General features: G+C 40.8%; 2 protein-coding genes across 2 annotated transcripts in view; both read right to left on the bottom strand.

The window, feature by feature from the left end:
- The window catches only part of arhgef3 (Rho guanine nucleotide exchange factor (GEF) 3), a 103,176-nt gene extending 87,503 nt beyond the window's left edge, over positions 1 to 15,673 (bottom strand). The window contains exon 1 of the mRNA XM_015347975.2: positions 15,353 to 15,673. Within this exon, the coding sequence (XP_015203461.2) occupies positions 15,353 to 15,387 (35 nt within the window). The 5' untranslated portion in view covers positions 15,388 to 15,673. The remainder of the gene's footprint in view (positions 1 to 15,352) is intronic.
- A 1,305-nt stretch (positions 15,674 to 16,978) lies between these two features.
- The window catches only part of il17rd (interleukin 17 receptor D), a 37,592-nt gene continuing 27,698 nt past the window's right edge, over positions 16,979 to 26,872 (bottom strand). Inside the window, exons 6-13 of the mRNA XM_015347910.2 lie at positions 26,581 to 26,625; positions 25,803 to 25,954; positions 24,732 to 24,797; positions 23,653 to 23,707; positions 22,663 to 22,773; positions 21,916 to 22,100; positions 20,555 to 21,500; positions 16,979 to 19,181 (exon numbers count right to left, since the gene is read on the bottom strand). Coding sequence (XP_015203396.2) covers positions 19,063 to 19,181; positions 20,555 to 21,500; positions 21,916 to 22,100; positions 22,663 to 22,773; positions 23,653 to 23,707; positions 24,732 to 24,797; positions 25,803 to 25,954; positions 26,581 to 26,625 — 1,679 coding nt within the window. The 3' untranslated portion in view covers positions 16,979 to 19,062. The remainder of the gene's footprint in view (positions 19,182 to 20,554; positions 21,501 to 21,915; positions 22,101 to 22,662; positions 22,774 to 23,652; positions 23,708 to 24,731; positions 24,798 to 25,802; positions 25,955 to 26,580; positions 26,626 to 26,872) is intronic.

Below are 26,872 nucleotides of genomic sequence, written 5' to 3'. Positions count from 1 at the left end.
TTTATATGAATTCTTCAGATGATCCACTTGATTATTTTTATATAACATTTCACAGACATTACAAATCGTACTAATCTTCTGGTTATCATTTTTAAATAAGTCACACCAAATTGAAAAACATTGCTAGAATGATTTATCCCATTTTGTTCGGGGTTGTGTGGTTATGTCAGAAATTAAGAAATTAAAATATTTGCCCTTATCTCATAGCTGACTTCACTCTAACACCACACAAAATCAAAATTATTTTCAAAAACTACAGCACAACACAGCACTGAATGGCAATGAACAGCGAATCAGCACAGAAAAAAAATTAGAGAAATGAGAGAAAATCCAAGTCATAGATATGCATCAAGCAAATAATTAGATATTAGCAGAAGATAAATTACATCAGCTGCACTACTCATGGCCTGAGAACACGTTGTAGGACATGAGGTCTTTCTCAAGACGTACTTTGGGTTTTTTTTTGTACTCAACATAGAAGAAGGGTATGCTCATATTTTACAGGAAATGTATAAAAAGGAGAAAAAAAACTGTCTTGTGAATTTGGAAAAGGAGCTCTCAAACCACAGCACTGCCTCAGCTCTCACTTGAATCCAGATGCCACCCACAGGCTGCAATGTGTAACAGCAGCACATAGATTCAGAAACATAAATTAATACAACCATAGCACCAATAATAAATCCTAGCCTGCAGCATTATTTACGCTGAAGCCCACAAGAAATGAGAACATGGTACTTGCATAACAAAATGCATTTATGTGTGCATGTGGTGCAAGGCTAGTCTATTTGGAACGGGTAATCAATCACCTTCCTTCCATTTTCTAAATGCGTCATCCAATACGTACACCCTCGATAGGGCACCAGTCCACTGTACTGCAAACACAGATGCTCTTCAACTGTATTTTACATTCAAAGCCTTGTTATTATCATTGCACACACTGTGCCACAACCTAGTGCATCCATGACATCTGGATTAGCCCCCATGACCCTGTGCCTTTAGCATTGTGGTGGGTTTCAGAGTGACCTCGTATTTCCACTAAACAAAGGAGGAGAAACCTCAGCTTGTTATTTATTGCTGGAAGTCAGTGGGGTTGTGTAACTCCATCCCATGCCTGCTGGCCTAGCTAGGCTCTGTGCGGCTGCAGATCAGAACCAGCTGGTCACAGTGTTCTCTTGTTTTCCAGAAGAGAGACTGGGAGCAAGCCAGAGCCTTCTTAAGAACTTAAGAAAGGACAGGACTCTAAAAATACCGGCACAACAAACAGTTCACCGCACTGCGCCACTCTTCTTCAAACTTTTCCCTCATATCAAAAACACATTTTTTCAGACTGTAGCTGGTTCCCAGATTTAGCATCGTTTTAGAGAGACGATCCCACCCACAAAACTGTCCGAAGTCGATCTTCCACCCGTTATCCACCTATAATACGCAAGTCAGCTACAGAACTAATTTGTTTTGTGCTCAGGTGAGAAGGGTGAATCGAAACAAGCTCCAGACGGGGTTCTTTAACTAGAGTAGGTTGGGAAAGAAAAGGCAGGGCTTGGAAGGTAACAGATTGGTATGATTGTGGTGTGGTGTATGAAAGGATTCACTGTGCTACTGATGCCAGCAGTAGGGCTATCAGATATTGTGATCCTTAGAGAACCCAGTTGCTCTAGGTTTCTCTCTCTGCCCTAAAACTTTGCTGGAGCATGTTTCCTTTCTCTGTCTTTACACTGTTTTCATTTCTGAACTCTCAAAATGCCGCCAAACAGACTTAACAGTACCTTGCTTGTTTTAATTAATGTTTTAATGATTTAACATTTATAGCACTCATTTTACTAAAGAGATGCTTCTTCTGTCACGCACGCAGAACAAACTTAAACAAAATTCAGATTGACACTACCCACACACCTGGCAGATGACCACGATTAATCTAGGTTTCACCTTGAAGATTATAAGACCTTTGGAGGTTTAAAGGAGAAAAAAGCTGGCAACACAACAATTGATTAGAAAGAATGTAAAGAAGGCAAAATATAATTTTTTCTAAGAATTAATTTCTTCAAATTGGGATGTATAATTTTAAACATACAGCGGATATCATTAAAGAGGTTTCATAATAGTCCATGCCTAGTAAGTTATAATAGAATATAGGTACAGTATGCTGGACAATATGCAGACTGTAGAAGGTACCTTTGTACTCTTATCAGATAATCCAACATGCTAGATTTTGTATGCTAGCTGAGTAACTTGATTTATTTAAAAGTCTTTAATGTGGTTTTGGAATTTTCAAAGTACAGAAGTAAAAAGCAGTTCCTTTCATAAGGAAACATAGCTGGGGGCAAGGTTAATCTACAAAGAGCTTTAAAAAAAAGTAAGCAGAGTTTTTCTTGTCCTGAATAAAGTGTCAACAAAGCAGAAATGAGACGGTGATCTACAATTTCATCAATAAAGGCTGTGGGCTCATTTCTGATTGACTGTTTGAGTAACTAGTCTGCTTGATGAGTACATTTCCTGCTTATTATTAATCACAAGACCAAATTTATACGGTTGTTGAAATGATCATAAGTCCCTTTTCTGCAAACAAGACGTATAGTCATGGAACTTCAAAAGGTCAAGGGGCAATTTAACACCAGAGGCAAACCATTAGACGACATCTACTGATGTAAAACCTCAAAAAGTCAGCAAGTCAGAAATGAAACACAAACCGGAAGAGCACAATGAAGAAACCTCACTATTATGAACTCAACCTATTTTCCACAGGCACAGTCATACTCAGCTGGGAAACAGTGGGTGGGGCTGCGCTCTCACAGGGGAATGGCGAGAAACACAGAGAGCTTGCGGGCCTGGCCTCACATCCGGACTTTATATAACATCACTTACGGCAGGAAGCTCTGGCCACCCTCCCCTCCTCACCTGTTTCCTCCATTGCTGTTTGGTTGCCATTTAAATCAAACACACGTCGCCATGGATACCGCAGCTCCTGACTCTGCCCCAGAGCAGACCGATCGAACAGCTCTGCTGCTACAGGGACGAGTTCATGACAACAGACGGTGAGGTAATGGTGTATGAGTGTGTGAGAATGAATACCAGCTTTAGAGCTGGCAAAGGACAACTTGGACATCATTTTCATTGGGAAATCCCAACATTATACTAGGTCCATTACTGGTGTGGTTTATCCAAGTTCCCTCAGTGATTAAAGAGAAACATGAGGTTAAATTATTAAAAGAGAAACATTATCATCATCTCTTAGCAAAGAAAATCACAAGACTGTTATTATGACTGACTTTTCTCTGGGTTAGGTAATTACTGACAAGCTCTGCCACTTCAAAAAGTCTGCAGCTGATTATGACCACTTTGTTTTATGAGAGTGTTATTTCTTTTCTGTATAGAAGCAGGATTTTACCAGGCAAACACTGATACTTACTGAGATTATGCCACACTTATGCCAAATCAGGCAAAGTTGACAAATTGACCATAGTTAATACACAGAAATGTGTCATTTATCACACATATCTGTGGTGGAACTGCCGTTCTTATCAGTTTTTATCAATGATCTAGATTCTGCAGAACACGTGTCAGATTTGCAGATGACTAGACAAGAAGCAAACACAGTAGCAGCAGAAAAAATAATTTAAAAAATCTTAAAGCTACATTAGGTCTCTGCACATGCCCAGCAGATTATATAGGCAGGCGCAGAGAATTACACACAGACAGTAATCCTTGTATATATTGAAAAATAATGGATGACATTTTGTTTACTTGTTTTTTATTGTGCAAATGTCCTGTTGGATAAGGACACCTGCACAAAAAATAAAATGTGAGCTATAAATATAAGACAGGAGACAATAGGATTAAAATCTTAAAATAGGTAAAGTACAGACTTCAAATGAAGATAAGTTAAATATTGTATTGATATGATATAATTTTTAAAATTGTGCAAAATTTTGGTTGCAAACTTAAGATGATATTGCTACTCAAGAACTGGTCCTAAGAAAAGTAACCAGGTATACCCATTTATATTTTATTATTTAAATAATTGCTTTAGTCATGAACACATACGACTTCGAGAAGACATGAAGAACTGACAAAGAGTCAGTTGTCAGAGTAAACAGAGAAACAAGAAACCAGAGTTTATGAGTGGAAACTAAGAAATGAATTTAAAACTTACCCTTGAAGGCATCTCTTTACACAGAGGGTTGTGGGAGTGTGGAACAAGCTATACAGACATGATTCTGAAGCCAAAACCCTGGCTTCCTTTAAGAAAGGTCTGGATAAGAACTTTGGCTCAATTCACGACTAAACGGTGAACATACTGTGCAGGATAGGGTACAGCGAACATGAAGTAACAGGAAAACACTGGCAGTCTCCTACCACAAAGACTGCTGCACTTTAAATACAACACATACAAAAAAATATAACCCTAGTGCCTAGGAACTGTAGCAGTTACATGTCCAAGCCAGGACATTGGGCACAATGAAATTGCCAGGGCTTGCTGAGCTGTATGAGTGCTGATATGTATGGGATGATGCAGAGAGCATGGACTTTGATGGAGGAAGTCCTGGGTCCCAGATTCTGTTGAAGTGTACCCCCTCCTTCATGGGTGTCCCTGCACAGGCTCATGGGAGGGGATGTGGAGTCCTGTTGGCGTGACCGTTGTCACTGTCTGTTTGAGCACCTGTTGCGCATCAGATTTCCCTATTTCCCTCTTCTGTCAGGGCTTAAGGGGGCAACTCCATTCCTAGTGGCCTTTAAACTTCCTGACAATGTACTTTAATTACAGAACATACGGTCCAGATTATTCAACAAGTTGGAACGAAAACAAAAAATACTGTCTTAAAAGCAGATGTCTTAGTGCTTAGTGTCTTAGTTAAGTGCTTAACTCTTTTTTCCTAAAGACGCGCATTCTGTACAGTTTGCAGGTCTCTAATAGCCTCGCTCTAATCTTCTCTGTCCACACTTCACTGTTCTCTCTCTCTTAAAACTCCAGCTAAATCCCTGCTTCACTAACACCAGGCTTATGGTGTTACAGAGTATCAGATTCAGTCCAAACTCTAAAAGTAGTTAATACAGAAAACAAAACTGAAAGAGTGCAGAACTCTAAAAAATTATACAAATTTCTTTGACTACTATTACTCACGACAATTATGTTTCATGCAAAATAGCCTCCAACTCGTGGCAAAGAGTTGGTAAAGAGCGCCCCCTGGCAGTAGCTGCTGAAGCTGCCGTCTTTCTTATTTTCAAACCCACCAAATTAATTTTGCATTCAATTCAAGCTTTATTACGTAAATTTATTTTACACTGCAGTGCAACGATATAACAAAGACAAACATTTCCAACAAAGAAGCCAGTTTTTTAACCTTAATTAAAAGTTTGATCTTCAAATACACTTTCCACACTGTGAGGAGTGAAGGCATTATAAATTGACCCTGAACGATATTCTAAATTAAATCAGATTAAAAACAGGGCTTGTTTTTTGTCTCTTATCTGTTCACCCTGTGATGCATGTTGCTGTTCCTGTTTGCACTGTCTAGACCGCTGTTTGCCATACTTACAAAACATTCCAGAATCAAACACAAGTATGGAGGAACAGCAAGAACCACAGCCCCTGAAATGTGTCACTGTGTAGTCAAGCCTGTGCAAAAATGAAGTATATCCAACTGAATCGGGATAATAAGTGTCAACAAAGCCATTCTGAAATGTGAGCTACACGGATCCCCACTAACGCCCTTTGTCATCAGCAGCCCACGTCCACTTCAGCATCAGCAAAGAGTCCATTTCAAAGAATCCAGTCTCATGTTTCAGGCAGAAAAAGCCACAGAAAGTCCTGGATTACGGTAAAAGCCTATACAGTTCGATGTCTGTGACCTCTTTTGCATTGGCTCCAGGGGTTAATGTACATTGATATAACAAAGAGCACTGATCGCTGATGCTGGTCATGGCTGGTTGTGTTATTTCCACTGTGCAGTTAATTCACACCACCCATATACTATACAGTTGCAAGAGTCTGTGAACCCTTTGGAATTACCTGGATTTCTGCATTAATTACTCATAAACATGTGGTCGGATCTTCAACTAAGTCACAATAATAGACAAACACAATCTGCTTAAACTTATAACACACAAACAATTGTACGTCTTCTTGTCAGTACTGAACACATTGTTTAAACAAAGGGTTCACAGCCTTTTTCTTGCAACTGTATACAGTGTTTGTGAACAACTATTCTTTGATGCACTAGTCCCATCATCTTCAAACATTGTCATTACTGTGTCACATCCAGAAGAAAACTACATATTCCCCGCAGGCCTTGAAACTGGATTACATCTGTAATGTACGATGGAAGATGAAGAACAGTTAGAGTGTTAGTTTAGCCTCACAGAGTGTCCTGTGTGTCTATTCTATTTATCAGGTATTTACTCTGTATTTTTCATTTTGCAATAAAATATATGGCAGGTATAAAAATTCTTCTTCGATCTGACAGTTCTTTAACTTTTTTTTGAGCTGCACATCTATGGGTTTGTTTTTCGAACAAGTTTGTTTTCAAGCTTCAATAACAGCTATATACTTGAATTGGGAAGAGGCAGGAGTAGTACAAGATTAAGAAAGGGGCAGTGGGGGGGAAGGGGGGGAGATGTCACAGGCCTGTCGGTTTTTAGACAGCAGGGTTCTTTCCTGTCTTTTCATCCCCAGCACCTGCTCCTCTCACCAGCTGCAGCACAGCCCACAGTGTGGAGCAGTGAGGCCAGAGTCTGGGCAGCGCTTTCTGAGCAAGCAAAACTTTCAGCCACAATATAGTGTATCAGTCAGACGTCGCACAACCTACACCAATTGTGACAAAATAGCAAAAAAGTATCTTAGTTTTTCCACGAAGGGGGTCTGGAATTCTGGTCTTGGAAAACAGCGCAACCAATTCAACGTTCGTGGCTGGTCAACAGGCTACTTCACTATCCTTGATGGCTACATTTTCATCATGACTAAATCAGGTCACAACTGTGGAGTGACACAGACTGCTGCAGTGCGATGATTCACAGTGAGAACTCAGCTGTGCACTGAGCAGACCTTCAGAGATCATTAATGAGGGAAACATAAATACGGCACAGGAAGGAGGAGTTAAAGTTTGAGACAAAGAACCAGAAAACCAGAAAACCAAGCTACTGTAAATGTGACTGCTATGGACAATTTAAATTAAAATTCATATCTCCATAGTTTGTACTTACGTCCTCTTGTAGTCTTCTCTACTTAAGACTAAAGAGATTCAGTTCTTTTAACCTGTCAAAGTGTGAAAATTCCTTTAGTGCTGCTGTTGTATTTACACTGCCCCCCTATCAGAGCTATAATGGGCTTGTGAGGCACTGCCTAACTGTGAGTCAGCCAAGACCCTAGGGACCCACTCACACTTTCCAATAACACAAAGGTTTAGAGGGAAAAAAGCCATAAAAATGAAAATTCAAAACAGACTAGGGCTGACGGAAATCATTTCTGACATTTTGTCAAAGCAGCTAGCAAAGAGGAAGGAAAAAACTTCTGGAGAAGAAACCAGTCTCATCTTATTCAAGATGTTTCTTCAAAAACCTCAGTACCTCCCAGTCCACATGGAACAACCTGCTAACTAATTTGTCCTGTGCATCCAGCATGATGTCTGGACTCACTCCTGCAATCAGTGGATGATTGATGGGCAGGAAGCATGCAGAATAGCTCCCTTTAGCCACCCAGCCATCCCAGCTATAAAATAGGACAAATTTCCATTGCTAGATCATCATTCCAATGTAGATTTTTTAAACAGTCAGGTTTTAAACAGATCTCTATCACTAAGTTACACTAACAATAACCGATCCCACTGGCTACATTACATTACAGATTGACAGAGTGAACTTTAATACTGTCAGAGTGTGTTGGCATTACTAATTACATAGAAGCAGATTTGTTTCCATGGACTATAAATACTACATTTAATGAAGTAATGTAATAAAATGTTAATTTTATTTCACATTTCTTGCTGTTAGCAAGACTGGGTGACAATTTAGCAAAATAAAACTAACACTGATGGCCATTCAACAGAGTTAACAAATGCAAATAGCTAGCAACATTGATTAAGTAACAAGTGCACCTTATACATTATTCTGTAGGTCCTGGCTTGTTCCAGAGTACATTCTTAAGTATTGGTGAAACAGTTATGCGCAGCGCGATTCAGAATGAGGCAACTAATCTTCCGGTAATGTGATGTGGCCTTATCATATTGTAAAGAAGCAGGCTTGAGAATACACCTCTATTAATCCAATTAAGTCTGCTGCACAACCTGTGCTTATTCGCTAGTCCATCACATTACATTAGTCACTACAGTGACTACTGAGCAGGAAGGGCCCGCATCACGTCGCAATTCATAGGAACTTGAATGCAACGCTTACCACAACACAGTGATTAACAGTACTATTACAAAGTTAAAGATTTTTTTACTTAATTTAAAATGTGTCATTTTTTTCTATAATGTCAATTAATTTATTTTGTTACTGAGATTTAATAACAGGGACTGCAGTTCCCCTTTAAGCAGAGAGGATGCTTCACATAATTCAAGGGGGATGCATATACTGAATATAAAAGATTCTAATGGAATTTCACTTAAAATTCTGGAAGCCCTTAAAAGCATTTAGGCATAGAAAACAAATGGGAAAATGGGAGAACCAAAAATTTAATAGTGTTCTTAGTTTGCAGCTCAATATAATATGTAAACTCCAAAGCAGCAGGAACAAGAATAATGGCAGAAGTCTGCACTAGCAATTCCTGGATAAATTTCAGTACTGTTCTGTTCACCAGTCATCCTCTCTACACCATGTAAAAGAACTAGTGCACAAAAGGATTCAACCTCCTTAAGATACTCTTCATGACCTACAGTATGCAAGCACACACATATGTCCCTAAAATAATTCACAATGCGTGTGTTTTTCACAAAATACCATGGGACAATCCAGTGGATTCCTGTTCATGGGTTCATATGAGTCTGAAGCAGTGTCAGGGGCCTGTGGGATCCCCCTGTCTTTCTGTTCCTCAAACTTCTCTAGCTTGTGACCTTCTGAGGGCTCACAAACTCCCATCGCCACACCAGGGAGAACAGAAGTGCCCGTGCAGGTCTAGCCGCTGAGGAGAAATCTCAATCCCGCAGTGCTGAGAGGGTGTGTGACAGCAGAAGAATATTCTTTACTGTATTCAGTGGATTTCAGACTTCCACTTGACCTGGTCAATGTGAACACTACGGCAGCCAGCTGACCGCCACCAATACTTCCTGCCTCCTACACACACCCTGTGTACATTACCGTAGCATCTCAGCTCACAGTGGTGCAGAATACAGGTGACTAAAAAACTTCACGCTGTGACAAAATGAACCAAAAGGAAAGACAGGACCTGGAGAGACATGATGATGCACATGACCCAAGGGAGTTAATCTACCAAAGCAGGAAACAGAGCATCCAGCTGGGTGCTTAAAACTGCCTTAAAGAGTTTCTAAAGAAAACATGAAGTGCCCGTCTCTTTTAAAAATTATCCGCACTGGAAGTGGGGGGACGGTCTTCCTGATATGTTGCCGAGGTATTTCCCTCAGCTGTGGGAGATGAGATTTCCACAAATTACTAGGAATTAAAGATGACCTTTTACCTAACCCGCTCACCAGTATCCAGGCTTTTGACAAATGGCAGGTAGTATATCCTGTTAAACAACAGGCTCTGGTTACACGTTAACTGCATGGCGGCATTAAAAAAGGGGGCCAGGCAGTTTTTCCTTTGCTTTGGTGTCCCAAAGGGTCAACATTGCTTCACAAACCACATGTTCAACTGTTTAAGTCCCCGTCTCTTCGAGCTTTAAGACACTGAGGCGTCTTACAGAAAAAGATCACATGCTTCCTTTGTTTTCCTAGAATACAACTGTACAATGCCTTCAGCCCCTTGAAGGTACAAGCAAAGAAAAACAATTGCCAGTACTTTAACTAGGGAGGTATTAGGAGATAAGTGGAAAACAGGTTCCGAAAGACATCAGAAGCTCTTCATATTTATACATTTTAAAAATTGAAGAGTGGTGGTTGGGTTACAGGAAAACTATACATTTCAGTAAATTTCAAAACAAGCTCTTGCCATACCACCCACTTTATAGTCCTATTAGCCATGACAGGTCAAAGACCAGCATGTAATGAAGAACAGTGAGCTCTTAACTGTGTTGCTGTCCAGCCTCTTTGTTTCTACTGTTTGTCCAGGCACCAGTGGAATGAGTCACTGGATCTCTGTAGCTGTACAACTCCCTCGAAGGAGAAAGCTGTTTACCTGTCCAAATCCTTTCCAGGCAAAGTCACCAGTTCTAAAGTCAGGGAAACAATGCATGCAAACCTGACACAGGACAACCTGATCACAGACAACTATTAAATATTTTAAAAATCACCATTTGCCCAGCTTAAAAACCTGCATAAATAAATTAAACCAAATTATGATTCACAACACCTCTATTTTTATTGTAAGTTGGCTCAATTTTCATGAAGGTCTAGTTGACATATTTTTCGTTTTTGCTATGACCATACATTTTGAAGAGTTTGTGTCACTACGATTGTGTTGTAACCTAGCTTTTTCATTGTTCACACAAAAAAAGTCAGCAGACAAACAATGACTTTCTTATTCATCACAGTGGAGGCTGCCTCACACTGCATAGGTACATCAATCATGTCTTTTGACTGATCTTGATCTAATCTCTCCGTCTGTGTTCTCAAAGACGGTTTTCCGACTACTTTTCTTCTACATTTTCTTTATTCATTGGAGGTTTCATTTCACACCTCTCTACACCTATCCTGACTACACACCTCTTGATTGGCCTCTCTTTCTTCTGTCCCCTGCTCCCACCTCTCGCTCCTCCTCTCTCCCAGCCTTTTTTCTCTCGCTACATTACCTTTGCTTACTGCCTTTTCTTTCTCACACACTGAAGAAGGCTCCACAGCCGAAACATTGTGTTTTCTTTCTTCTTTTTTTCAGCATGGAATAAACCTATTACTTGTTCCTTTGCAGCCTATGCATGCTGACGCAGCTACCCACCTGAACTACACGTCTCTTGATGTCCAATATATTGTTGCTGTTATGAAGCAAAATGAAAGCTACTTTTTTTCACAGCAAATCATTGTGGAAAAGGGGACCTTCCAGGTTTCAGTGCTGACCAAGAACTGTTTCACTTCTCATGACTGAGGGGTGAAACAATAAAACTCAGCCATCACGTCACATGGGTTTACTTATTCTATGGCTTGATTTAGTAGTTGTAGGTCATTGCTTCTGTCAGTGACAGGAACAAATCAGTTTTGCCTTTATTAAGGACAAAAATGCTTCTCAATAACACATTTTCTGAACAGTGCCAAAGCCATGCCAAAGCACAGCTGCGGTTGGATTGATAAGATTAGCTTGTGAACACATCAGTCAGGTACTAAAGAAGCTGTGGTAGAACATTTTCTCCTCAGGCCTCTGGAAAAAATGCTTCAGTACGTCATTAGGATAGATGTTCAATGTTTGGGCAGGCTAAAACCTACAGTATGCTGCAGGGTTCTGTTTGTTTCAGCTGGTGTGTTAATTTGCTTTTGTGTCAGAGTGGGATGAAGGGATGTGAAATAAGCAAAATGTGTATTGGTGCCCTGGCAGTAGCCTACCCATATATAGTTGAGCTGTTCTGTCACCCTGTAAAACTTCTGTCCACCTAGTATAAATATCAGCCTTCAGCAGTAGCACGAGCAACAGGCCCTGCAAGGCAAAACTATCAGCAGTTTGTCCCCACTTCAAATTGTGTTCCACATACAGCATTTCATTATGTAATCCTTCATTCTGCTTTCAAATTTAAGTTCAGCATATTTTTTAAGCGAGACAGACCACAATGGGAGGGACATCCCACAGGTACCCAATGTGACATGCAACACACAGTAAAAAATGAAATGGCTTGCCAGTGCTTAAATATAGATTTAGTTGTTAGTTTAAAAATCAGTAAATGAACTGCCTTGGGAAGACAACTGCTTTTATTGGCGACATTGTCAACTTTACCTATGTATTGTGATCCTTAAAATGCCTTTTAACTGGAGTTTCAGTCTGTAACACTGCTTTTTATGAGGCCCATGAATCAGGTTTGGTATTAAGGTGTGTCTACCAGCAACATACCATAACATTTCAAAGTGCAGCAAGATCAAATAACTACAACCACATCAGTTTTCCAACTAAGCGAAGAGATCAATATGATGTTTATCTTTATTTGGATGCATGTAGGCCTTTAATTACACATTAAACCCAATAGCTCATCCAGAACTCAAATAATGTTTCGTTCCTCCTAGAAAATTAAAATAATTCTGAAAGAAAGAGGGCTTAGAGGGGAACGCCAGTTCCAATTTCTCAGACCAGTTATTAGATCTTGGTAACAAAATAAATTACTGTACTTGATGTTATGGAATTTTTTTACAAATTTTGAATTTAGCACAAAATTGTGAACTTTGTGAAAGCACTGTAAGTCACCATGTTGGCGCAAACTCTCATTTGAGTTCCCATGAATTGAGACATGATGCAGCCCTTCCTGCTCACTAGTCACTGTAATGACTAATACAATGTGATGGACAAGTGAATAAGTACAGGTTGTGCAGTAGACATTTCACCACAGAAATGTTCCAACATCATTAACATGCAGAGTTAACAACTAAGTAGTGCTATTTGTTGGCAAAACCGTCTTGAAATCAAGATCGACATTTCTATCGGATTAAAAGAGATGTATTCACAAGCCCGCTTCTTCACAATGTAATAGGGCTGCATCATGTCACTGGACGTTTTGTTGCCTCGTTCTTAACCACAGAACATGGCGCTGCGCATACCTGGAATTTTAATCTATTTTGTGATATAAATTGGAGGTTGTATACGTTACTGGGTACATTTTACTTTTATTGTGGTTTGAAAAGCACTCATTGCTGCCGATTCTGTCTAATCCTGAAATATAAAAATAGCATTGCAGTTCCCCTTCAACACTGTCATTTCTACAGTACATTGGAAACCTCACAAGTCTCAATCTACTGAGCATAGCGGTTGGGAGTTGAGTAGGTTGGGTGTGAGCAATGTGCATAAAAAGCAATGTAAGCTGGAATCAATGACAGCAGGGGATCAGCACAATCAGCAAGTCCAAGAGCAAAGTTCAGTGACTGTTCAAATGGAAAAAAAAATATTCCTGTTAAATAGTGATGTTTCACACTTCGGCGAGAGGCGTAATGGTGCAAATTATACACACTCATAAAAAGTCTAAGTGAAGTATTTCCAACAATCTTTAAAATGGCCCCCTCTCTCCACCACATTATCAGGTGGTCTTCCTGCCTCCACGTCTAAACCAAGCCAGGTTGACCATATATCCAAGCACTGCTAGGAGATCACAGCAACCAAGCGTGGATCACACTACGGCAGAACAAATTTAGCACGTGCCCCTGAAAGACTTCGTCCTTCATAAGAAAGAACTTTGTCGGCAATAAGCTTTTCAAAATAAGCAGAAAAGACGTTTACATACACTGGACATTAGAACAACGTATTTCTGACAAAGAGGAAAGGAATTAGCTCCACCAAGTACGAGAATACCTCTCTGGTCTTTGTTATACATTAGAAATGTCTTCCCAGTGATCAATGTCAAATAGAAACGACCTGAAACAGTACAGAAAAGTGTTCCAGATATTGTGTATTTGTCTGGGGTACCTGTCAACTGTTGTACCCCTAAACCCAACAGCTTGGCTACACTTGGCACTGATGAAAGCACGTAGAAGAGGATCTAGCCAGTACTAGAGGGAGCACCTGTTCACCTGTTCACATCAGACTTGTGTACACCAGAGCTACATTTGGGTTAAGGTGAGCTATAAAAAGGGGATTCCAGATCAAACACAAATTAAAAGACAACTCCCGCACAGGATTTAAAGAACAAATAGATAAGAATCCCACAGCAACATTTCTAAAAAAGAATTGGTAGGCAGTGACTATTTTGGACTCTCTCTCCTCTAGTCATATGATCCACCTTAAATGTTAGAGGAAAGACTTGACATGCATTTTTCTTTCAAGGAGATTTCAACAGCCACTGTTGCACACACAGCACTCCCCTGCCTATTGCCAGCTTGCCAAACACTCCCTATACCAGCAGCTGCTTGCTCACTCAGCTTCCTGAGCTTTTGATTCGACAAGGCCAGCTCGGTTCGTACCCTGGAAATAATACAGCTCGCCACAAAATAAAAAAACAAACAAACAATCCTTTGCAGAATGAGAAACGTGTCCCGTCCAGAGCCTAAATTCCACGCACACCCATGTGAAGTTTGTTCATCTGCTGATGTGAGGCAACAGTATAAACAGAGGAGAGACACATACAGCGAAATATCAGCCAATGCGTCCTCCTGTCTGCAGAATTCCATGCAGGCACAATGGTGTCAGCAGTAGGCTGAGAGGAGAAGAATCAAACCAAGTATTTCTGCATGCTCTCTAGGCAATGCAGTAACTGTAGCTGCTACAAATTGTACTTTGTTTAAAACTTTACCTTTAGGGGGAAAAGGATATAAGTGACAGACAAGGATTTTAGTAAGTCATAACATACAAATGCAGTGCCCATCAGGCAGTGCCTTAGCTATCATTCAGGTTTGTGTTAAAAACAAAATCTGTTCCACATTTGACGTGTACAAAGAATCTGCTTCCTGACATGCGGTAAGGAGTCAGATTTGAGCTTTCTACTGTTGCAGGAACAGAGAACATACTGCCATGCGCACAATACTTTGCAACGACAAAAAGAGAAGCCAGGAGAAGATTAAGAATGGGGATTTTTCTCTCCTCGCACAGCTAGTTCTTTTCAATTACTTTTACAATGTTTGGAAATGTAATACAAATGGGCTTCCCCTCAGAAAAACCCAGCTGAATTCCCATAGGCTTCTCACAGTACCCAATGCAACTCTAGAAACGTTCTCAAACAGCAAAACACCGAACTCGGAAACAAATGTCATTCGAGATGATGGAGTTACGAATTCCTGTATACCATGTCATATGATCGTTCCACAGATCTTGGTTTGTCTCGGACAGCAGGCTCGTAATTGCACACTTTATAAGGTTGTGTGTAACAAATACTACAGTATTAAATACATTTAACACCATTATTTTTTTTACTATTCTATATCATTAAGTATTTCATAAAACAGTCACGCGAGTCTTAAGTTACTTACTGTTTACTATTTACTTTATGAAGATAACTCTGTATCTTTTAAACCAGTTTTAAAAGACTGCAACCTTCCTTCCTTACACCGAGGGAATAGACCCCTATAATTAACCTTTTGCTTTACATAGTTTTGCTTTAAAAAAAAATAAGAAAAAAGGAAAATGAACGTACCTTGTAGTTTCATCGTTTTCATTCCCTGCCTGCATGTGACTGGACCTCTTCTTGTATATATCACCAGGCAAAGAATGGAACAAGCTCAGTCTCAGGGCTCACCAAATGAGCTAAGGCATCCAGTGTTTAAATCCTGTTTTTTCTGTATGGTAACGACAGTTGTAAAAGACTCTGAAATGCTTCCCTGCTTAACGTCGCCAATTTTAAGAGTTCTTGTTCCTTAGCATGAAATAAGAAAACCTACTACCGAATCAGACATCGTTCTTTTGCATTTTAATAAGGAGAGCTTTTGTTTCACGCTTAGCTTCATTTCAATCTGAGACCCGTGTCGGCTCGGGAAAGCGCCGCCCATATACAGTGATTCTTGCTAGGAAAGGATCAATGTGATATCTGGCATATCATGTTACTCTTCAGCGCTGAGGAAGCGACGCAAACATTTCTCTGGTTAATTTCTATCGAATGGGACAGAGAGAGAGAGAGGGCAGCAGAAATCCAAGAACGTCACGTCATCTTTGCAAAAACGAATGACATGTTTTATTTCAAAATATATTCATTCAGTGCAACTTCTTAAAACTTTTCAACTTTTTGACTTGTGTAATAAAAACCCGTGCAATAACGAGATGGATATGGGTAAACATTCAAATCGTAGTAATAAACCAGCGTTAAGTGGTTACTAACCCGACAGCCTACTTGTAGTATTAACAAATCTGCCCGAGAGCTCAAACACGTCCCCACCCAGATTTATCCTGTTATTGAAGACTTACTGAAGATTTTAGACCGCGGGACCCACGAACTTGACGTAATTTGCCAGCTTAAAAATGCTTTAATGTCCAAAAATTAAAATGAATGAAATGAATGCCATATGACGGATTTAATTGGAGCTTGGCCATTCATTTTATATTTACCCACATTGTACTGCCAAAGTAGTTTGGACAAACCTAACCTGCAGTATCGTTCTACAAGCCATGATGTCTACTCATTGTAGTGCAGGTGTATTTCATTCTGTATATTGCCTTTCAAAACCGAAGACAGTGCTTTAAACATCCGTACCCTCACTGCCATCCACTGGACGCAAAAGGTAATACATCTGCTACCTACGAACCACAGAAACACGTTATTACCTGCGGCTCATATTTTTTCGAAGCGTTATTGATGGTACTGTCGAGTATTACGCGGTCGTGCGTAATTTTCTTATTATTCTGAATCGCGCAATTTGTGGGTTTCCCAAACAACCAAGAAACCACGATCAACATATTAGATTCAGTTTTTTGTAGATTTAAAGACATAAGTTCAAAGTGTTTCTTACCTTTCCATCTGAGGCTTTTTTTGTGTAAAAACGCCTTTTGCAGGATAGATTTAATTTAGGCCTCATTATTCCATGAACAAATGCTCATACTTTTATAAAAGCTCATATCTGGATGTTAAAACAAACAGAACTCACATACTGGGCCTTGCATTCAAAGCACTTAGTTTTGAATACAAGCCCCAATGATTTCTAGAAACACTCATTTAAAAATAAATGCAACACTCCACAACAAAAGTAAATCGGCTCCCATCAATGACACCATAAGACACTTCAGCAGCAGAGCAGAGTAATTCAAAGAGGAAACCCCTTAGGACTCATTTTGTGACATCCAAATTTTATTTGATGTTTTCTTCCTACATTAGGGTACTATAAAACAGTACAAAGTTTGTGTATAATGTAGAAATACCTCCTCTATTTTCTAAACTATTAAAAACCACAAGAATAGAACAAAGTTTTCAAAATACAAAAAATATACAGATGTGGACCATTTTAAACATACAAACAAGTGGCTCTTATTTTCTTCCCTTTTTCCTTTCTCATGGTCTAATGACAGCAGCCATCTGATCTAATATTTAGGTCTATGGATTTGGTTCAGACTAAGGCATTTAAGTGAAGATGTTTTTTTTTGTTCATTCAAAACCATAAAATTATAAAAAAAACAGCTTTCTGTTTTTTTTTACTTCACAATACAATTTTTCAAAACATATTTGAAAGCACAGACATGTTTGTTTGTGATTCGTTTCAGAGTAGTTTCACGTTACAACACTCAAGTGCATTTATCAAGTGTACTAAATCAGAGATATCCTGAGAATAATTCACCACGAGCTATGAGCAAACCTCAATGAGGGGAGCTGTTCAAAATCGAATTCACTTCCCTTTAACAGAATAATACAGAAGTGAGGAAACAGATTTCACTTTTCAAAGTTTGACCAATATAAACTAATATAATTTTAAAAAACAGGATCAAAATATCAAATACAACGTTGACAAACATACAAACCAGCTTGTGATTTCTGAAATAGCTCAAACTATGTGATGGACATTTTATATAACTATTAGAAATAGAAACAAGCATTTCCAGAAGTAGGCATTACAGTTGGAAACAGTTTTAAAGCCAATGACAAAATGATACCAGACTTCATCATCTTTACAGTCTTACCATTTTGCGCAACTACAGATATTCATATTAAAAGGGCTCTACTCACAATATCTGTTTTAGTGTACTTAATAAATGCAAAGATATAAATGTGGAGTACCAGCATTTCTGATGCCCTATCTCTGTAATCAAATAGACGTACAACTTGCTGTGCTTCATTAAGTCTCTTTTTAAAGCAATGCCTTAAAACTAAATTAAATGGTAACATTGCTCCTACAATACGTATGTGCATTTTTTTAGAGGATTGATTTAAAAACACAATAAATAAGAATTAAACATTCACATACACAAACTCAAAAAAGGTAAGGACTTTAATAACTACCACTAGCTCATGGTATTGTCTTGCAGTATTCAAATTCAGCACTTCTGAAAGTGAAGAGAAACATGGAAGCACATTTAAAAATGGAAGATATGGTTTTCAGTGGCAACCAACCAACAATCTGAAACTGTCTGCAAGTGATTTATGCTACTCCTACAAAACACGTATTTGACCTCTAACACTTAAAAAGACTGAGCTGCACAAATGTGCAACAACTTTGGTCACTTAGCACTCAGCTATTCACCTTCCAGCAGATCGTAGAGGCTACTTGTGAAAGATCCTCCTGAGTTTCTAGGATTCGAGCCAAGTCTTCAGGAACAGTAAAAGGCAGAGCCACATTGGATAGATGTGGATAAGGCCAAAATTCCGCCATTTCCGCCAGTTAGTTAATTGAAGGGACAGATTCCTGTGACACGTATTGCTCAAGACAAGACCGCCCTTTCCAGGATGCATCTGCGTGCGAAACAAATGGCAAAACTGGAACAGAAACAGTCAGAATGGAGCTTGAAGCACAATAGCAACCACAAAAATGGCACGGATGAGGACTTGATCCCCGGCTGCGGGGTGTCTGAAGGCTTCCATTAGGACAGAAAGTTCCAAGGGAGTAGAATTTCAACGTTCAAATCGGGAGGCGTCATGAAACTCTCGCTGCTTGGGAAGAACAATTTTAAATGGCCCACTGGAATGGGCAATCTTCCGAACCGTGGAAGTCTGCCTTTGAATATGCTTCTGTTTACCACAGCAGAGCACGATGGTGTTTTATCAGGAGACCAAGACAAGTGGGGTATCCAATGACAACTCAGAGCTGGGGATACGGCACACAGAACTGTGCAATGCAGGGACCTCTGGGTTCCCTATGAGAAATGAACTGTATTAATCTGCAGGAAGGCAAGGCAGTAAAGTGGCAATGCAAGTCCAGACAGTAGACCCTATAATGACTCCACAGGCATCAGTCCATCACTCTGTAGGTGGCTGTGGTGGAGCTCTGCTTTACAGATGGTGGGCACAGAACTGAGGAAGGAGGTCATGGTTGGGGGCTCCTCATCTCCTACAAGCACAGAAAGGAGTGTCTGTTATTGTTGTGCTCACAGGGCAGGAATACACAGCCTTTCACGTCATGAAACTCTAAATTAAGCTTCAGCAAACAGTTTCTCAATGCCATTCAGTAAGGAACACCTTAAGCATTTTAAAAATTCCAAGTCTAATCTTGGTTTCTCAATGTTTGTTTGTTCTTACTGGCAAAAATACCAAGGCCTTCTGTGACAAATTAAGCAGTCTTGACATAGAAACAATGTGCATGCCACACAACACTAAACACACAAAGCATCATGCACAACCCAACACAAATGCTCATACTGACTCCCAATTAACATATTAAGTTCCTTAAAAAGCTGTGAGAAACTGAAAAATCCTGCTTGTTTGGTGGGAACGAGCTAAACATGAATATTAGGAAGTTTGCAATGAAATGTATCAATGTAAAAAAGAAAATTAAAACTTAAGAAAGTTTTTTTTTTCACATGATTAAGATGCTGTCAGTGTTTCAGAGACATTTACACTAGGTGAGGGAAATTCTCACTTCTTCTCTATTTACAGTTTCTAAATCCCACCCCTGGAGGCTAATAATCCTTGATTTTTCCAAGGTCTGAAAAATATTTGCAAAACAAAGTTTTTTTATCTCTGCACTGGGAGCTCTAAGACGGTAGCTCTCGGTGTTGATTTTGTTCCCAGAAAACATTTTTTAATACAAAGTTGATTTTGTAAAGATTGACAAAGGTTTAGGTGATAGTTGTTTCTCAAAATATAGAAGACAAAGGGTCACAGTGTGCCCCTAGAACTGGATAAGGGGACAGAGTACCAGCCATGTCACCCTGCAACTCACAACTGGCAGCCCACTGAAGCTCAGCAGGTGTGAGCCTGGTCAGTACCTGGATGGGAGACCTCCAGGGTAAAACTAAGGTTGCTGCTAGAAGAGGTGTTAGTGGGGCCAGCAGGGGGTGCTCACACCCACATCTACGTGGGTCCTTATGCCCCAGTACAGTGATGGGGATGCTATACTGTAAAAAAAAAAGGTGCTGCCCTTTGGATGAGGTCCTGACTCTCTGTGGTCATTAAAAATCCCAGGGTGTTTCTTGAAAAGAGTAGGGGTGTAACCCCGGCGTCCTGGCCAAATTTCCCATTGGCCTTTAGCAATCATGGCCTCCTAATAATCCCCATCTGTGAATTGGCTTCATTACTCTGTTCTCCTCCCCCAAAGAGGCTGAAATTGTCAACAACAGGCTATGGCTGCTGTTGGATCACCCAGGTGGGGCTACACACTGGTGGTGGTGGAGGGGAGTCCCCATTACCTGTAAAGAGCTATATAAGTGTAAGCAATTATTATTACTGTATTACATTATTACTGTACACAATGAGGAGGCTCACCGAGGCCAGACGAGGAGGACACACTCTCTGCCAGGGAGGAGGTGTCGGCCTGGTCAGGGGAGAGCCCATCCATCAGGGGGATGGACAGCTCTGAGGAGGGCACAGAGGAGTCATAGATGCCAGAGTCTCTGGGCATTTCAGGGGGGCTAGCCGAGCCGTCTGTGTGGAGCAGCGGCTGTAAAGAAGCACTGCTCTCCTGGGTCGCCGCCCCGTCCGTCTCTCCCCGTGCGGCGCTGGGCTGAGCAGAGGGAGGAGGTCCAGAGTTCAGGGCGGGGGGCAGAAACCCAGGGCTTCTCAGGGGGCAGTCGCTGTCCGAGGGCTGCTTGAGGACCACCTCGTTGAGCACCAGCCCCGAGTCGAATTTCTCCATGGCGGGGGGACACTGGAAGGGGGCCGGGGCCGGGGGAGGGGCCGGCCGGAGTGTCTTCTCGAACCAGTCGGGCTCCTGGGCCACGTACTGGTGCATGTTGCAGATGGCCACGTACAGCGAGCGGCCCGACTTGCTGCGGAAGTAGTTGCGCTTGCTGACGTTGAGGGGCTGGGGCTCGCGCTCCGGCAGGCTGAGGTGGCGGGAGTGCAGCCGCGCGTACAGCTGGGGCAGCTGGTCCATCAGTTTGAACTTGGGGGCCAGGTCCAGCACCCCCGGCACGTCGCTCTCGCGGGAGTAGTCGAAGTACACGGCCACGAAGCGGGAGAGGTCGCGGGAGCTCTGCCAGGCCTGGCGTAACCTCTCCGCGATCATGGCCACAGCCACCACGAACAGCTCCCCCGCGCCGCCCGCGCCGCTGGCCCTGCCCTTCCCCTTCCGGTTCTTCTTCTCCACGAAGTACTTCATCCCCTTGGAGCAGACGGCCACGATGAGGTGCGCCTCGTCGATCTGCCGGCTCAGCCAGGCCATCTGGCCTTCCTTACAGATCTCCAAGTGCTCCCACAGGTCCAGAGCCACCTGCAACACACACAGCCGAAACTGCAGGGTGGTAAGGGCTCTCAGCGGGGTGGATTTTCGTTAGTATTAGACTGGCTCGACACGGGAGAATGTCTCCCTTTGTTTTAAAAGAAAAGAAAGAAAAATGTTGACAATTTCAGCTCGGTAACGGCGCTCCAAATCCCTGTAACTCAAAGTCAATGTCATTTAAGAGGATACTGTTGTCTAATCTTTTAATGATACATTATTTATTTTAAGAAAACGTGTTATCTTTGTGTAGGTCTTAACCGTTAGGTGATCACTGGCGACGGTAATAACTTGCAATTCATGATTCTACCAGCAGATGTCGGCATAAGCATTAATTTTAAACTGTTGCCGATACCGCAGTACTGCTAGCGCAGAACCAACGTTTTTGTCCAACTTATCCCACCGTTACCTCACAGCCACAGAAGTCCTGCAGGAAGTAGGCAAAACTCTGGATGACGGTGAGGTGTTTGGGGCAGTCCTTGCTGGAGTAGCAGAGGAAGACTTTGGGTCGCGGCCAGGGCTTCTCAGCATGTAAGGCTGTAGTGTTGGCTGACGTTTCTGAGCTTTCTTCATCAAGGTGGGAATATATATTCTCTGGAAAGTAAAAATATTATTTTGTGCTTCAAGTAAAAATAGACACTTTTCCCCCTAAGTTCTCACCTCAGGTCTCACCACTGTGCCTTGTAATCTTTGAATTCTGAAGACCTGCTGAAACCTGGGAAAAGGTTTAGCAAGCAGAATTAAAAAAAACAAAATGGGAAGTCTCCCATTTTCAAACTTATCTGTATACGTTACTTAGGAATCCAACAAACCCAAAAGATAATTTTTCTTCAAAATAGGACGATTTCAAGAACAGCAGCAGTTTTAATATTCCCAAACCTAATGAGCAGCCATGATAAAGACGCGTAAATAATAAACCATGATTAGCGATCTAGAAAAGATAAGAAGCCATGACCTGGTGTATATCAGCATCTGATCAGTGAAGATTTAATTAGGGGAGCCAGCTAGTCAACACGCTGACACAGACACTCAGGACTGAGGCAGAGGTCAGACAAGTGAAAGGCAGCCTCTGAAACTTCGGTTACTCTTTGAAGGACGTGCTTCATTAGAGACCCATCCAGACAGAGGGAAGAAATAACAAACTGCTGTGTCTCACCCTGTTGTTTCTTGCGACACATGACCGTGAAGAGTGTGGCGAAGGCTGACATGATGACCAGTGGCACTGTGATGGCCACAGCTCTGATTGGCCCAGCCCAGGGTGAGTGCACTAAGAAAGCAGACAGAAAAACAACTCAGGCGCCAGTTCTTTGTTTGTTGGGCCACCTAACTCACACCATGGTAGCACCTTTTGTTAAAGTTCTGATTCAAAAGCTCCAAACAATGAAGTTCCAAATGTTCCAGCAGTCCCACCCTGAAATGCAACAGTATCCGCTAGAGCTCAAGAATTCCCTGTCCTGAAGTAACATGGCTTTTATGAAATGTCGCTGTATTTTGCTAGAGTAAAAAGAACAGCACTCCAGCTGTGACAAGTGTGGTAGCGTCGTGGGAAATCCTTCATCAGAGGAAGAGGAAACAGTCTTGTACAGATTCAGTTTTATTGAGCTCAATAAGAACAGCCCTGTAAGGTGTATATACAACCCTTATATACAGTATGGCCTGTGAAAGAGGTTTTGTTTCACAGTTTTATGGTTTGTCATGGATATTTGTCCTTTCCTTTAATATGTAGCGTAAATGTATTTTGTTTTGTCCTGTTCTAAGTCCTGCCCTTTGACATTGACCTGCTTTATCCTGTTTATGGTATTTTTTTGGGTGTGGGTCCTGTCTTTTGTTATGTAGCATAAGTTGCTGGAGGTGCTAAAGCAAGTCATATTTGTTTTATCTTTATCTGAAGGCTAAATTAGTGCTAAATTAAGAGATACCAGCAATACAGTATTACTGCTGAAACGCACTGTGGAAGGTATGCTGGATATGTGCAATATTTACATGTCCCACTTCAGTACGATGTTTAATATTGACATTGTGGAATGGACTTTCAGCCATTACACAGGCAGACAACAGTTAAGGGTTGATTTGTCAGACATCCACAAGTCCAAGTTAAGGGTTTTCATCAACATTCGTGTAAAGGGCATTTCCAGCAGGTCCTTACCTTGATTTACATGATATTGTGTTGCTCTTCTGGTGCTGTTGTTGTTATCTGCAAGCTTGGAGACAAAAAAAAAATGATCAATGAGTCTGCAGTGCTCTGTTTAAATTTCTCCAGCCCCATCTGAAATGCTCACATCTATCTTTGCAGAACTGTGCCTCTTGCACGTGAAGGGAGTTCAGTGATGTCAAATCCTATTCCAAAACCTTTTACACCCAGCACAGGTGAGCCATATCTCAGATCACACTCACCCACATTCACACTAAACAGCACACTCGAATACTGCACCCATGAAATGCCGCTTTCACAAAGAAGTGAATTTTGTCAACAAAGAAACACACACACCCCTAATTCAGATCTGGAATGTGTAGCGGTATTAGAAATTAGAAAAAAAATATTTAAAGATAGGAATACTGCATAACCCACCAAAGTATGACGCTTGAAGGGTGACAATATCTAGAAATGTTGCTAACAACTTTCTGTACCATCTCAGTCTAACAATCGCTGCCCTGTCACAAGATCCAAGATGTTTTCTCCACCTTAATCCAGGCAGCAGAAATGACCGTATCAGAACAAAAAACACAAAATGTCTAACTCAGAATGTAGTAACTCGCCTATTCTTATTCATGTTCACAGAGAATACGTTCAAAACCCGGTAAGAGACCTTTTTGGGATACGTTTACATCTTTTAAAATTGAGAAGCTAAATATCTACTCTGCTATCCTGACACTACAAGATATACAGCAATGATTATATATTTTGCGTATCTTACATAAATAACTCTTTATAGTTTTCAAACACAGTAACCAAGCTTTTAAACATGGCTCAGAAGGATTAATGCCTGTCAATCACTGAAAATGAGCATAGCAGCTTTAAAATCTTGAGCAATTGTGAATTAGCTATGCGGTATTATGACTGAAGAACTACAAGGCAGATTTGAGTTTGAACATGAGAAACACATTTTTAATAAGATTAGAAACTGATGGATAGATTGAAATTTGGCATCAACATCAATCTTAATTCACATTTTGCATTTCCAGTGCAGTAAATGTAAGGACTGTGCAACACTCTGCCGTCCTTACCTCGATGGTGTAAGTGCCAGGTGTCATGTCTTGGAGAACACATGTTGTTTTGTCAGAGCTGGAATCCTGCAGGATAAAGAGGATTTAACACATTTGCCAGGATATAAAAGCCTTTTTATGGCCTCCTGTTTTTAGATACATGAAACCGGTTTTTAGGCGCCTGCATGTTCATTTTACATTTGAGATTTCAATGTTCTCATTTCTCTCAAAATGGTTTCCGAACTGTTCGGAATAAAAAAAAACAGTGTTTCTCAAGTTACAATATATTCAGAATTTAACAACTAGAATCATAACTAGGTCTCACAAAAGTGACCACATCACTCCTGTCTTTGGATCCTTGCACTGGCTTCCCGTCAGGTTTTGGGTTGATTCTAACATCCATCTGCTTACATATGTGACATGGCTCCTCAGCCAATACAGACTCCGAGTACCAGACCTTTGCTCTGCTGATTCTGGATTAATGTGCGTTTCCACTGTTCACCTACACTCTGACAGGGTGACAGGGCCTGATTCTCAGACAGACTGGGTACTCGTAAGTTAAGGCTAAAAAAACATGTCTCTGCATCTAGTTTTCTGGGCATGGTTATTTTATTGAATTTGACTTGTGCAATGTGCTATATACTGTAAAACACTTTGAGATGGCTTTTTAAATGGATATACAGTATATATAATAAAAGTGTTTTATTAATAAATGCGAGGTTTTTCCCATTGTTTTCATTGGGAATGACAATTACAATGTCCATTATTGTAGTGCACACTCTGTGAAATAGCAAACGCTACTTTAATATTCATTCCCATAATTCACAGGGACTGCATTTTCTGAATGCACACTATATACCCGATTGGTATTCTTTCTAATATTTATATGAATATTTAAATTACATAATGTCTTATTTTATACGAATAAAAAATATCGAAAGATCACTTCACTTCATCTCCACAGTCTAGAATACCATTCATACCTGAGCATTAATCCGCATATATTGTAAGAGTCTGAAACCCACGTTTAAATTTCTACAAGTATACCTCCCATCACTCAAATGACACCAACGAACATGCCTGTGCCCTTACCGGTCTGCAGCGCTTCTGTCTGAAGGTGCCCTCCTGTTTCAGCTTGTAGTAGATGTAGTAGAAACTGAAGCCAAATGTTGAGGGAGCATGATCAAACACCACATTGAGACTGGAGCCTTGCTGGGATATATTGAGGCTCTTCGGCTTCCAGACTGTCCACAAGGCACAGAGAGCACAAGAATTACTTGCCAGTAAGGCTCACAAAAGAAAAAAAACTCATATAATGTCTTGGGTCAATAACAGGATGCTTATCTGCTGCTTTCTTCTCGTTGCAGATGGTACAGTGTTTTCTCCTTCATACACTAGCAAGATTCTGTTACTGTCCGTAATCTCAGTGAAGCCACACTTCTGTGATAAGATAAGGCTGATCTGACACTCATTCAATACAAGTTTCTGCCCCTTTCTACAGCTCTTCAAAATCAAATGGCAACGATCACCTGAGTTATTAATTATAACTGGGTTTCGGACAGGAATTGCCAGTGTAATTCTTTAGGTAAGGTAGTCTTTCTTCCTGTCTCTTAGAAAGAAAAAATACATTAACAATCTCTAGGTAATCATAATACTGCATTTCACCACCCACCACACATTAGTACATGTTAGTACAATAGTAAAGGAGACAGGTTTGCTGGTATGAAGCCTGGAATTAATGGTGAACTGCTCTATCTAATGGTGTTTAACAGTAATGACAGCACAACACACACGGTCCATTTAAAGCTACAGTGAAGGATGTATATAAGGAACGGCGTACATATTTGTGGAACCTGTAATATTGACTCACATGGTTTGCAGATAAGATTGTCTGAGCCAAGAAGAGCTTCACAAGCTGTTAAAACACAACAGGGGACACAATTGAAGGACAACTGCAAAACATCTAAAAAGGTGCATCTCCAACATTCCCTAGAACTGCTGTTTAAGTTACAGAAAAGACTCATTTGAAGCTTTGTAGCTTTAAAATTCACTGATCTAAGAGTAGAATGCACTGCTCAACAACACTCTCTGAGAGACACGTCCACAGCAGATCAGCAATGCTCGGTACACTGTTATTCTCCCCAGTGTCTGTTCATCACAAA

This window comes from Lepisosteus oculatus, chromosome 4 (genome assembly GCF_040954835.1).
Source record: "Lepisosteus oculatus isolate fLepOcu1 chromosome 4, fLepOcu1.hap2, whole genome shotgun sequence".
Lineage (NCBI taxonomy): Eukaryota > Metazoa > Chordata > Actinopteri > Semionotiformes > Lepisosteidae > Lepisosteus > Lepisosteus oculatus.
This window is presented reverse-complemented; position numbering and strand designations above follow the sequence as displayed.